General features: G+C 36.7%; 1 protein-coding gene across 6 annotated transcripts in view; it reads right to left on the bottom strand.

The window, feature by feature from the left end:
* Nucleotides 1-13,086, bottom strand: part of COL14A1 (collagen type XIV alpha 1 chain) — a 267,412-nt gene that overhangs the window by 156,780 nt on the left and 97,546 nt on the right. For all 6 annotated transcript variants that reach the window (XM_073794695.1, XM_019932069.3, XM_019932070.3 and 3 more), the window contains 2 exons: nt 2,960-3,111; nt 1,311-1,440 (listed from right to left, as the gene is read on the bottom strand). In XM_073794695.1, the coding sequence (XP_073650796.1) occupies nt 1,311-1,440; nt 2,960-3,111 (282 nt within the window). The remainder of the gene's footprint in view (nt 1-1,310; nt 1,441-2,959; nt 3,112-13,086) is intronic.

Below are 13,086 nucleotides of genomic sequence, written 5' to 3'. Positions count from 1 at the left end.
CCCCTTTGGGGAAGGTAAACATAATGAATGTTTAAGAGCAGGAATGACACCTTTTAGCTTCTTATATCTCATTACAGTGATGGGCACAGCTGTCTGGGAGCCAGTCAAGAGTAGGAGACTCTTCTGACCGCTGTTTTATACCCATTACCAAGCATAGTGTCTGACCTGCAGCAGCCATTAAAAATAGTTGTTGGGTCACTTAATAGATGACAGAATGGGGGGCTGGATGAACAAATACATGAATAACTAGATACTCATCAACACATTCAATCAGAGACAGTGAGGAGACATGACTGTCGGTAACAATAGGGTTTGAGAACAATAAAATAATCAAGAAATAGGATTTGCCATATTGGAGAGGTAGGGATTAAGAGTAAATTGCAAGTTCCTGGCTTAAACAATGTCAATAAAAACTACGAAATGTTGTTTTCAAATATAATTCCAGGTCCTGCTTGCACTCCCAACCACAATGCCAAGTTCAGGACTTTGCTTACAGGTGCAGTTCCCTATCATACTTCTATTGGCGTGCCCGTAGTACTTCACTGCACTAATTTGTTTGTATATCCTTGGGTTGCATTTTCTCCTTTGCTAGTCTAAAACTTCCTTAAGGGCAGGGACTGTTGCTAAAAATATTTCTGCAAAGCAGGAGTATTAACAGCTGCCTTACAAATTGCTTTCAGGGATAAATCCAATAACGTGTTGGATGGGAGTGTAATTGTCATAAAGCCTGGCACCTTTTTATTGTTCTATCAGGGACAGAGTTTTTAGATCAACTTTATATACTATCTGGCATGTAATAGGAACTCAATTAATGTTTGAAATAACTAAATGAGGAGGTGATCAAGTTTCTTAAGATTATCTCTTCCCAGGATTCCCTGAACATGTGTGCATGTATATATGTGTGTGATCATGATCTTGCTGCGTTAAGGAATGACTGACTAGTATTCATAAGTTTTAATTACAGTGACACGCATAAAGAAAACAGATGTAATGCACTTTCCCTAATATTCTACTAGGCAGGACAGCTACAGAGCTCCTTCTCTACTTCTAATGACAAATTCAAGCCCACTGCTTAGTTTATAATAAGAATTCACTAAATATTTGTTTATTAAATGAATAACTGTATTTTGCACCCTTCATCGCTTAGAGAGATTTCTCTCTCCTAAACATACCAGAGTTTTATAATATCCCTCCCAACATATGGCACCTGCAAACTGCAAATATAGCATGGACCAGTACTACGTACAGCACAACTAAGCCACCTGAGCAATGTCATACAGAATCAGAAGTGGGTACAATTCAATACACACGTGTGGTTTCAGTTCCCCGAAGGCCTTCACTAGCAGTGTGAGCGTATATTGCAAAGACTGCTATCTGATATTCGGTCAAAGACATCAAGTTTTTCAATACTGTGGAAGATATGCTTCCATCCACCACCACCTGTTGAAAGAACAGTTTGAGGAATGAGAAAATGGAATATCTCACATGCAGACTGGAAATCCAAAAGCAAAAATATCTCTAGCAAGAACCTTTCATTAAATATTTTCTTATTTGCACCACATCCTCTTTCCCACTGTGGCAGTCAATTCCCCTTGAATTCTCACATGAAGTGACCCACCTTTTAGGAGTATGTCCAAAAGTCCCTTATTAATTCACATCTAATGGAAACTGTGTCATTCCCAAGCTAACGGTTATCCTAATCACATCCACTTAGTAACAGTTGACATGTGATATTTTTCCATGGAGCCTTAGGAAGCATTTAAAAGGTTTATTAGTAATGAAAAAGATAGAGCAATTGGAAGCACTCTGATTTTTTTTTTAAGTCCAGATGACTTAAACCTCTAGAATCTACTCAAACACTGAAAAAAAAACAAAAACCAAAAAACATAAATCCTGCCATAATGCAGAAGAAAACTGTGAAACATGCTGAGGTCAGTCAGAGGTTAGAACAACATAAGGTGTTAGCACTTCCAAAGAAGAGAGGGAGGGACTTCCCTGGTGGCGCGGTGGTTAAGAATCCACCTGCCAATGCAGGGGTCACAGGTTTTATCCCTGGTCCAGGAAGATCCCACATGCCGCGGAGCGACTAAGCCTGTGTGCCACAACTACTGAGCCTACGCTCTAGAGCCCGCAAGCCACAGCTACCAAGCCCACGCACCACAACTACTGAAGCCCGCGCACCTAGAGCCCGTGCTCCGCAACAAGAGAAGCCACCGCAATGAGAAGCCCGCGCACCGCAACGAAGAGTAGCCCCAACTCAATGCAGCTAGAGAAAGCCCGTGCGCAGCAACGAAGACCCAGCGCAGCCTTAATTAATTAATAATTAAAAACAAAAAAAGGGAGATTTCATCACATTTTAACATAGTCCCTGTATCAGACATGAAATGGGAACCATCCAATCATCTGGCAATAGATGTTCTCTCCCGTGATGGCCAACCCATGAGAAAGGCCAGCCACAGGTGTTTTATTACGGCTTCTCTTTTGCACGAATCTCCGCAAACATCCAGGAAATCCCAAACCCTGGAGGACTATATGCCCACATTATTTGGAACACACAGACTTCCTTAAGGCAGAAAGTTCAGACCACTCACAAAGTAGAAAGAAAATATCGGTAGCAAAAGGGGATTCTGGCCAGATAATTAACGACTGATTCCTTTTGCCTTAGAACTCATTAATTTTTAAAATCACAAAAAAGTAAAGTCAAAATAAGTTGTGTTAGAAATGGACACATGACCAGTTCTGAAGGTTCCTTGATGGAGGTAAGAGGAGAGGATGTAAATACCATAACCTAGAGAGATAGAAGAACAACATAGACACATGGAAACGTATTTCAGTCAAATAATTTTAAATGCTTGTGACAGAATAATCTCCTTATATACACATTTCTGTCTCGTCTTCACTACCGTACAAGAATTGAGAGAATGAAAATAATGGTTAGAAAATACTGTCCCCTTATTACCTCTTCTGGTTTTCCACCCCTGGCAGGATAATACACGACTCTGTATTTTTCCACTTTTCCTGGGGCATGAGTCCAGTTTACCATAAAGCTCCTGGCAGTGACTTCAGAAGTAATCAGTTCTGTAGGTGGCCCAGTGGTGGCAAGGGCTGAGGCTAAATTTTAAAGAAACACATCAAATGAGCCTCTTTCCCATAGTTATTTCCTATGAACCTAGGAAACTCCACTAGTCAGAAATGATTGTTGATTTTATGCTGCCTCTAAGATTTTCATCTCTAGATAAATTAATTCAGTAATTCATTACAGGCATACCTCAGAGATATTGTGGGTTCAGTTCCAGACCTCTGCAATAAAGCAAGTCACACAATTTTTTTGGTTTCCCAATACATATAAAAGTTATGTTTACCTTATACTGTAGTCTATTAAGTGTGCAATTGCATTACGTCTAAAAAAACCCAATATACATACCTTAATTTAAAAATAATGCTTTTGAAAAAAATGGCACCAATTTGCTCGACTTGCTCGACACAGGGTTGTCACAAACGTTCAGGCTGTAAAAAACACAATATCTGCAAAGCGCAATAAAGCGAAGCACAACAAAACAAGGTATGCCTGGACAACATTTGTTTATTGAAACATTTGTCTATGAGGTACCAATCACTATGCTAGGTTCTGAGGATACAACCTTAAATAAGACATAGCCCTTGACTCTAAGGAACTTTCTTGCTGTAGAATAGTAAAAAAACAAAACCACAACATTGAGTTTGTATCTAAAGGTACTCTTCTGAGCTCTTTAGAAGTATTACCTCATTTAATTCTCAATAGTTGCTATTATTGTTCCCATGTTGTAGGTGAGAAAACCAAGTCAGAATGATGTGAAATAACTTGCCCAAGTCACACTATTAGTGAGTATCAGAGATGAGATTGATTCCCAAGCTTCTTGACACAAGAGCCTGTGTTTTTATGCAACAGAGGGTACCGCCTCTATACTGAAGACTTCAACAAATGGCCAGTATTTAAAAGTAAAAAGAGAAGAAAAAGCAACTAATATATACTGAATGTCCACTATAAGCTAAACATCATGTTAGCACTTTGTGTGTGTTATATACATGTTAAAACAATGAGTCTGTAAAAGATTTGGGACATGTAAAGTTTAAAGTCCCTGAACTTTAGGATTTATTATCTGCCAGGGGCATTTACTTAAAGGGACTTTAGTAGCCATAACAATGGGGAAAAAAACATAGTTATGGAACGATAACTATGACCAGGTACTTTATTACATGTTTTATCAGCAACCACATGTAGAATTTTTTGTGGGTAAAAATGGGCTCTAAAGTCATCTCATCAAGCACCTCAGAGAAATTTATTCAGGAAGCTACTACTTGGCTGCCCAACCTAGTCCCAAGAGTTCTAGTCCAGGGAAAGAGGAATGATGGAAGAGAGAGGGACAAGTAGCCGAATAGAATCACTCCACACCCTGGGTACAGTAAAGGCAGCAAATAAAACCAAACTCTTAAAGCAAGATCTGGATATTACCTTCTTCTCGATCACATCCCTATTAACCAGCTGTAACCTGTAGACCAATGATATCATGAGGAACAAGGGTTAAAAATTCCATGATGGCTGAGCATCCAGGAAGACAGAGCAGATGTGCTTTTCCCTACTCTTCTCCTCAAGTACAACCAAAATTTCTGGAAATTATGTATAAGACAAGCGTAAGACCCTGAAAAGTAAAGGGAAGAAGGTAGATGGGCAAGGGACTGTTGGACCCAGGGAACGGTACAGTGGTGAGTTCCCTGAGTTTCCTTTTGCCTCATGTATCCTAGACATAGAGCTAAAGAATCCAGCCACCTAGAAACACAAACAAATACAGACAAAAATAATCCACTGAAGCCTGCTCTCTCTAGCCAAAGGGCCAGGAAAGGAGCAGCCTACCAAGACACAAAACCTTTAGGCAATAACTGCTCTAGTCTAAACAAAAGCCACAGGAAAAAAAACCCCAACTGTGGCCCCATCCCCACTCATACCAGCAAAGGTCAAGTGGGGAGTCAAGACGTCTACCTTTCCTGACTGTAACAGAGTGCCCCAACATTTACCCTCATCCTATCTGCAACCAGGGTGGTAGGAGAAATTGCCAAATAGGGAAAAGAGACAATCATCCCTGACAAGTAGTAACAAATCCTTCCACCTCACTTCCGTCTGTGATATATGGGGAAACCACATGAAGAGCTGGGACTTCCATCCCCACCTGGTAGTACTGAGGCACCACTCCCCTTTCCCTCTGGGATGGTATCACAGTAGATCTGGTGGTAAGTCAGTACTTGAAGAAAAAAGGCCTGAAAAATTCTCAAATTTGACAAAAGGTGCAAACTATAGATTCTAGAAAATGAGTGTACCCCAAATAGATAGGCCAACAGAAACTCATCCCAAAATATACTGTAGTCAGACTTCCTAAAACTAAACTTAAAGAAAAAAACGTAAAAGGAACGGGAAAGAAATAACACCCACCTTATTTTTAGGGGGACCTTTTTTAATGACAGCAGATTTCTCATCAGAAACCATGGAGCCCAGAAGAAAGTGGCATAACATTTTCCAAATATTCAAAGAAAAAAGCTGTCAACGAAAACTCTATCTAACAAAAAATATCTTTTAGGAATGAAGGGAAAATCAAATCAGTCTCAGATAAAGTAAAATTAAATAAGAATTTTTCACCAATGGACCTATCCCAAAAGAAGGACTAAAGGAGGTTCTTTAAACAGAATAACAAAAAGAAGGACTTCTGGGACTGCAGAAAGGAAGAAAGAATGAGAGAAAGCATAAAAGTATGGGTAAATATAATACAGTTTACTTCTCCTCTCAAGTTTCCTAAATTATGTTTTGTGGTTGAAGAATTATAACAGTTTCTGATGTGGTTCAACATTTTTGGAGAGGAAATATTTAAGACAATTGTATTACACACAGATATGGTAAAGGGACTTGAGGGAGGTAAGGTTTCACCATTTCACTCAACCTGGTATAATATCAACATCAGCAGACTGGGATAAGTCATGTTTATATAATATAATAACTAGAGCAACCACTAAAAGAGATAAACAAAGAGATTCCATCAAAAACATCATAAATGAATCAAAATGTAGTTCTAAAAATGTTTAAGTAACCCACGGGAAAAAAAGATAAAGAAAACAGAGATGTGAAAACCAGAGAGAACAAACTGAAAAAATAAATAAATAAAAATTAAAAAGTAGGTTTAACCTCAAACATATCAATAATTACATTAAATAAAAATGGCCTAAGCATACCAATTAAAAGGAAGAAATTATCAGAGTGGATTTAAAAATGTGATCAACTATATGCTATCTACATGAAATCCACTTCAAATATGATATAGGAAGGTTGAAAGTAAATAGATTTTAAAAATTATATTATGTAAACATTAATCAAAAGGGAGTAGAAATGACTGTATTAATATAAGATAAAGTAGACTTCAGAACAAAGAAAATTACCTGAGACAGAGAAAGACATTACATAATGATAAATCGTTAATCAACCCAGAAATCCTAGCATTCTAAATGTATATGCAGCAAAAAAAGAGTTGCAAAACATATAAAGTAAAAACTGATAGAACTGAAAGAAAAAACAGACAAATCCACAATTTTAGATGGATATTTAACATCTCTCTCTCTCAACTACTGATAAGACAACAAAACAAAACAATCAGCAAGGATATAAAACTCAACAAGACCATCAACCAACAGGATCTAGTCAAAACTTATAGAACATTGCATGTGACAACAGCAGAATACACATCCATTCCAAGCACCTACAGAGCATATACCAAGATAAACCATATCCTGGGCCAAAAAACAAACCTCAGAAAATTTAAAACAATGGAAATCATACAGAGTGTGTTCTCTGATGACAATGAAATAAAATTAGAAACCAATAACAGAAAGATAACATAAAAAAGCCCAAGCACTTGGAAACTATGAATAACACACTTCTAAATAATCAATGGGTCAGAGAGGACATGTCAAGACTAAAAAATATTTTAAATTGAATTAAATGAAAATACAACATATCAAAATTTAGGGACATTGCTAAAGCAGTGCTGAGAAGGAAATTTAAAGCATTTAAGTAATTACATTATAAAAGAGAAAGCATCTCAAATCAATAATCTAAGAGTCCATCTAAAGAATCTAGAAAAGTGAAAGCAAAATAAACCCAAAACAAGCAAAGTGAGGAAAATGAAAGAGCAGAAATCAATGAAATAAAAAAAAGAAGAAAAATAAAGAAGTTCTATGAAACCAAGAACCAGTTCTTTGAAAAAAATGCAAACATCTAGCAAGCCTGAAAGAAAAATTTAAAAAGAGAAGACAAAAATTACCAATATCTTGGAGGAAACAGGAGCTATCACTATGGACCCTGCAGACATCAAAAGAATAAGGGAATACTATAAACCACTCTACACACATGAATTCTACAAGTTCTAGGAAATGGACCAATCACTTGAAAAGCAGACGCTTTCCCTCTAAGATGGAGAATAAGGCAACAATACTCATTCTCATCACATTTAACACAATATTAGAAGTTTTAGCCAGTGAAATAAGGCAACAAAAGGAAATAAAAACCACAGAAATCAAAAGGAAAGAAATAAAACTATCACTATTTGCAAATAATATGACTTTCTACATAGAAAATCTCAAAAAATCTAGAGAAAAACTCCTATAAATAATTAATTATTTCAAATAATAGGGTCAGCAGGTACAAGGTAAATATACAAAAATATAATTATATCTGTATATACTAGCAATGAAAATGTGAACACCAAAATTAAAAACACAACTAAAATTTCTCAAAATAAAATTAAATACTAAATGTAAGTAGAACAAAATCTGTATAGAACTTGCATCCTAAAAATTACAAAATGCTGATGGAGAACTCAAAGAATATCTAAACAAATGGAGGGATTTGCTATGTTCATGGATTAGAAGAATCAACAGATTAAAGATGTCAATTATTCCTAAGTTGATATCTGATAATTGAAAATTGATTTAATGCAATTCCTATCAAAATTCCAATAAGCCTTTTTGTAGAATAAAAATTATTCTAATATTTATATTAGATTATTATATAAATTAAATATAAAATATAAGTATTATATAAATATTATTCTAACACTTACATGGATGATAAGGAAGTATAATAGCAAAAACAATTTTGAAAAAGAATAATCAAACAGGAGAACTCAGTCTATCCAATCTTAAGACTTACTATATAGCTACAGTAAATCAAGACCGTATGACATTGGAAGGCGGTTAGACACATAGACCAAATGGAAAAGAAAAGAGACCCAAGATATAAACACACACAAATGTCTCCAACTGATACTCAACAAAGTTGCAAGGTAATTTCAATGGCAGAAATACAGCCTTTTAAGCAAGTAGTGCTGGAATCTTAAACTAAACTTCAAACAAAAAATTAACTCACATCATAGATTTAAATGTAAAATATAAAACTTTTGGGAAAAAAATAAAAAGGAAAATCTTTGGGAATCTAACACCAGGTAAAGAGTTCTTAGACTTGACATGAAAAGCACTAATCATAAAATGGAAAACAGATAAACTGGACTTCATCAAAATTTAAAACTTTTGTTCTGCAAAAGACCTTGTTAAACAGATAAAAAGATAAGCAATAGATTGAGAGAAAATATTTACAAACCACATATCCAACAAAGGATTATTACCTAAAATATAAAGAATTCTCAAAGCTCAACAGTTAAAAACTAACACAAAAAACAACCCCCAAAAAAGTCGAGTTAGAAAATGGGCAAGGGGGGGGCGGCTTCAAGATGGTGGAGGAGTAAGATGTGGAGATCATCTTCCTCCCCACAAATACATCAAAACTACATCTACACATGGAACAACTCCTACAGAACACCTACTGAATGCTGGCAGAATACCTCAGATTTCCCAAAAGGTATAAGACGCTCTCAGGCGACCTACACACAGAGGCGGGGCAAATCCAAAGCTCAACCCCAGGAGCTGCGCGAACAAAGAAGAGAAAGGGAAATTTCCCCCAGCAGCCTCAGAAGCAGTGGATAAAATCTCCACAATCAACTTGATGTACCATGTATCTGTGGAACACCTGAATAGACAATGATTCATCCGAAAATTGAGGCGGTGGACTTTGGGAGCAACTGTAGACTTGGGGTTTGCTCTCTGCATCTAATTTGTTTCTGGTTTTATGTTTATCTTAGTTTAGTATTTACAGCTTATTATCAATGGTAGATTTGTTTAATGATTTAGTTGCTCTCTTCCTTTTTAATTTTGTTTTATATATATATATATATATATTTCATTTTCCTTTTTCTCCTTTTGTGAGTGTGTATGTGTATGCTTCTTTCTGTGATTTTCTCTGTATAGCTTTGCTTTTGCCATTTGTCCCAGGGTTCTGACTGTCTTTTTTTTTTTTCAGTATACTCGTTAGCACTTTTTATCATTGGTGGATTTGTTTTTTGGTTTGGTTGCTCTCTTTATTCTTTCTCTCTTTTTTAAAATTATTTTTTATTTTTAATAAAGTTTTTCTATTTTAATAACTTTATTTTATATTTTTCTTTTTTTCTATCTTTCTTTTTCTCCCTTTTCCTCTAAGCTGTGTGGCTGACAGGGTCTTGGTGCTTTGGCCAGGTGTCAGACAGGAGCCTCTGAGGTGGGAGGGCTGAGTTCAGGACATTGGTCCAGCAGAGACCTCCCGGCCCCTCATAATATTAAATGGTGAAAGCTCTCCCAGAGATCTCCATATCAACGCTAACACCTAGCTCCATTCAATGACCGGCAAGCAACAGTTCTGGACACCCTATACCAAACAACTAGCAATACAGGAACACAACACAACCCATTAGCAGAGAGGCTGCTTAAAATAATAATAAATTCACAGACACCCTAAAACACACAACCGGAAGAGGTCCTGCCCATCAGAAAGACAAGATCCAGCCTCATCCACCAGAACACAAGAACCAGTCCCCTCCACCAGGAAGTCTACACAACCCACTGAAACAACCTTACCACTGGGAGCAGACACCAAAAACAACAGGAAATACGAACCTGCCACTTGCAAAACAGAGACCCCAAAAATGGTAAGTTAAGCAAAATGAGAAGACAGACAAATACACAGTAGATGAAGGAGCAAGGTAAAAAACCCACCAGATCAAACAAATGAAAAGGTAATAGGCAGTGTACCTGAAAAAGAATTCTGAGTAATGATAGTAAAGATGATCCAAAATCTTGAAAATAGAATGGAGAAAATACAAGAAACGTATAACAAGGACTAGAAGAACTAAAGAGCAAACAGAGAGTGATGAACAACACAATAAATGAACCTAAAAACTTTCTAGAAGGAACCAATAGCAGAATAGCTGAGGCAGAAGAAGGGATAAGTGATCTGGAAGACAAAAGAGTAGAAATACCTAAAGCAGAGAAGAATAAAGAAAAAAGAATGAAAAGAATTGAGAACAATCTCAGAGACCTCTGGGAAAATACTAAATGCACCAACATTTGAAATATAGGGATCCCAGCAGAAGAAGAGGAAAAAAAAGGGACTGAGAAAATATTTGAAGAGATTATAGTTGAAAACTTCCCTAACATGGGAAACAGTCAATAAATCCAAGGAGAAACACGACAAGACACATATTAATCAAACTATCAAAATTTAAATACAAAGAATAAATCTTAAAAGCAGCAAGGGAAAAGCAGCAATTAACATACAAGGGAATCCCCATAAGGTTAACAGCTGATCGTTCATCAGAAACTCTGCAAGCCAGAAGGGAGTGGCAGGAAATATTTAAAATGATGAAAGGGAAAATGCTACAACCAAGATTACACTACACAGCAAGAATTTCTTTCAGATTAGACGGAGAAATTAAAACCTTTACAAAGAAGCAAAAGCTAAGATATTTCAGAACACAAAACCAGCTTTAAAACAAATGCTAAAGAAACTTCTCTAGGCAGGAATCAAAAGAAAGGGAAAAGACCTACAATAACAAACCCAAAACAATTAAGAAAATGTTATTAGGGACATACATATCGATAACTACCTTAAATGTAATTGGATTAAATGCTCCAACCAAAAGACATAGACTGGCTGAATGGATACAAAAACAAGACCTATATATATGCTGTCTACAAGAGAGCCACTTCAGACCTAGGGACACATACAGACTGAAAGTGAGGGGATGGAAAAAGATATTCCATGCAAATAGATCAAAAGAAAGCTGGAGTAGCAATTCTCATATCAGACAAAATAGACTTTAAAATAAAAACTATTACAAGAGACAAAGGAGGACACTAAATAATGATCAAGGGATCAATCGAGGAAGAAGATAAAACAATTGTAAATATATATGCACCCAACATAGGAGCACCTCAATACACAAGGCAAATGTTAACAGCCATAAAAGGGGAGACTAACAGAACACAATCATAGTAGGGGACATTAACACCCCACTTTCACCAATGGACAGCTCACCCAAAATGAAAATAAATAAGGAAACTCAAGCTTTAAATGATACATTAAACAAGATGAACTTAATTGATATTTATAGGTTATTCCACTCAAAAGCAACAGAATACAATTTCTTCTCAAGTGCTCATGGAACATTCTCCAGGATAGATGATACCTTGGGCCACAAATCAAGCCTTGGTAAATTTAAGAAAATTGAAATCATATCAAGTATCTTTTCTGACCACAGCGCTATGAGATTAGATATCAATTACAGGGAAAAAATCTGTAAAAAATACAAACACATGCAGGCTAAACAATATACTACTGAATAACCAAGAGACCACTGAACAAATCAAAGAATAAATCAAAAAATACCTAGAGACAAATGATAATGAAAACATGACTACCCAAAACCTAAGGCATGCAGCAAAAGCGGTTCTAAAAGGGAAGTTTATAGCAACACAATCCTACCTCAAGAAACAAGAAACATCTCAAATAAACAACCTAACCTTATATCTAAAGCAATTATAGAAAGAAGAACAAAAACCCTCAAAGTTAGAAGGAAAGAAATCATAAAGATCAGATCAGAAATAAAGGAAAAACAAATGAAGGAAATGATAGCAAAGATCAATAAAACTAAAAGCTGGTTCTTTGAGAAGATAAACAAAATTGATAAACCATAGCTAGATTCATCAAGAAAAAAGGGAGGGCTTCCCTGGTGGCGCAGTGGTGGAGAGTCCGCCTGCCAGTGCAGGGGACACGGGTTCGTGCCCCGGTCCGGGAAGATCCCACATGCCACGGAGCGGCTGGGCCCGTGAGCCATGGCCGCTATGCCTGCGCGTCCGGATCCTGTGCTCCGCAACGGGAGAGGCCACAACAGTGAGAGGCCCGCATACCGCAAAAAAAAAAAAAAAAAAAAAAGAAAGAAAAAAGGGAGAAGACTCAAATCAATAGAATTACAAATGAAAAAGGAGAAGTAACAACTGACACTGCAGAAATACAAAGGACCATGAGAGATTACTACAAGCAACTATATGCCAATAATATGGACAACCTGGGAGAAATGGGCAAATTCTTAGGAAAGCACAACCTGACGAGACTGAAAAAGGAAGAAATAGCAAATATAAACAGACCAATCACAAGCACTGCAATTGAGACTGTGGTTAAAATTCTTCCAACAAACAAAAGCCCAGGACCAGATGGCTTCACAGGCGAATTCTATAAAACATTTAGAGAAGAGCTAACACCTATCCTACTCAAACTCTTCCAAAATATAGCAGAGGGAGGAACACTCCCAAACTCATTCTACAAGGCCACCATCACCCTGATACCGAAAGCAGACAAAGATGCGACAAAAAAAAGGAAAACTACAGGCCAATATCACTGATGAACATGGATGCAAAAATCCTCAACAAAATACTAGCAAACAGAACCCAACAGCACATTAAAAGGATCACACCATGATTAAGTGGGGTGTACCCCAGGAATGCAAGGATTCTTCAATATACGCAAATCAATCAATGTGATACACCATATTAACAAACTGAAGGATAAAAACCATATGATAATCTCAATAGATGCAGAAAAAGCTTTAGACAAAATTCAACACCCATTTATGATAAAAACCCTCC

The sequence above is a fragment of the Tursiops truncatus genome, chromosome 17 (genome assembly GCF_011762595.2).
Source record: "Tursiops truncatus isolate mTurTru1 chromosome 17, mTurTru1.mat.Y, whole genome shotgun sequence".
NCBI lineage: Eukaryota > Metazoa > Chordata > Mammalia > Artiodactyla > Delphinidae > Tursiops > Tursiops truncatus.
This window is presented reverse-complemented; position numbering and strand designations above follow the sequence as displayed.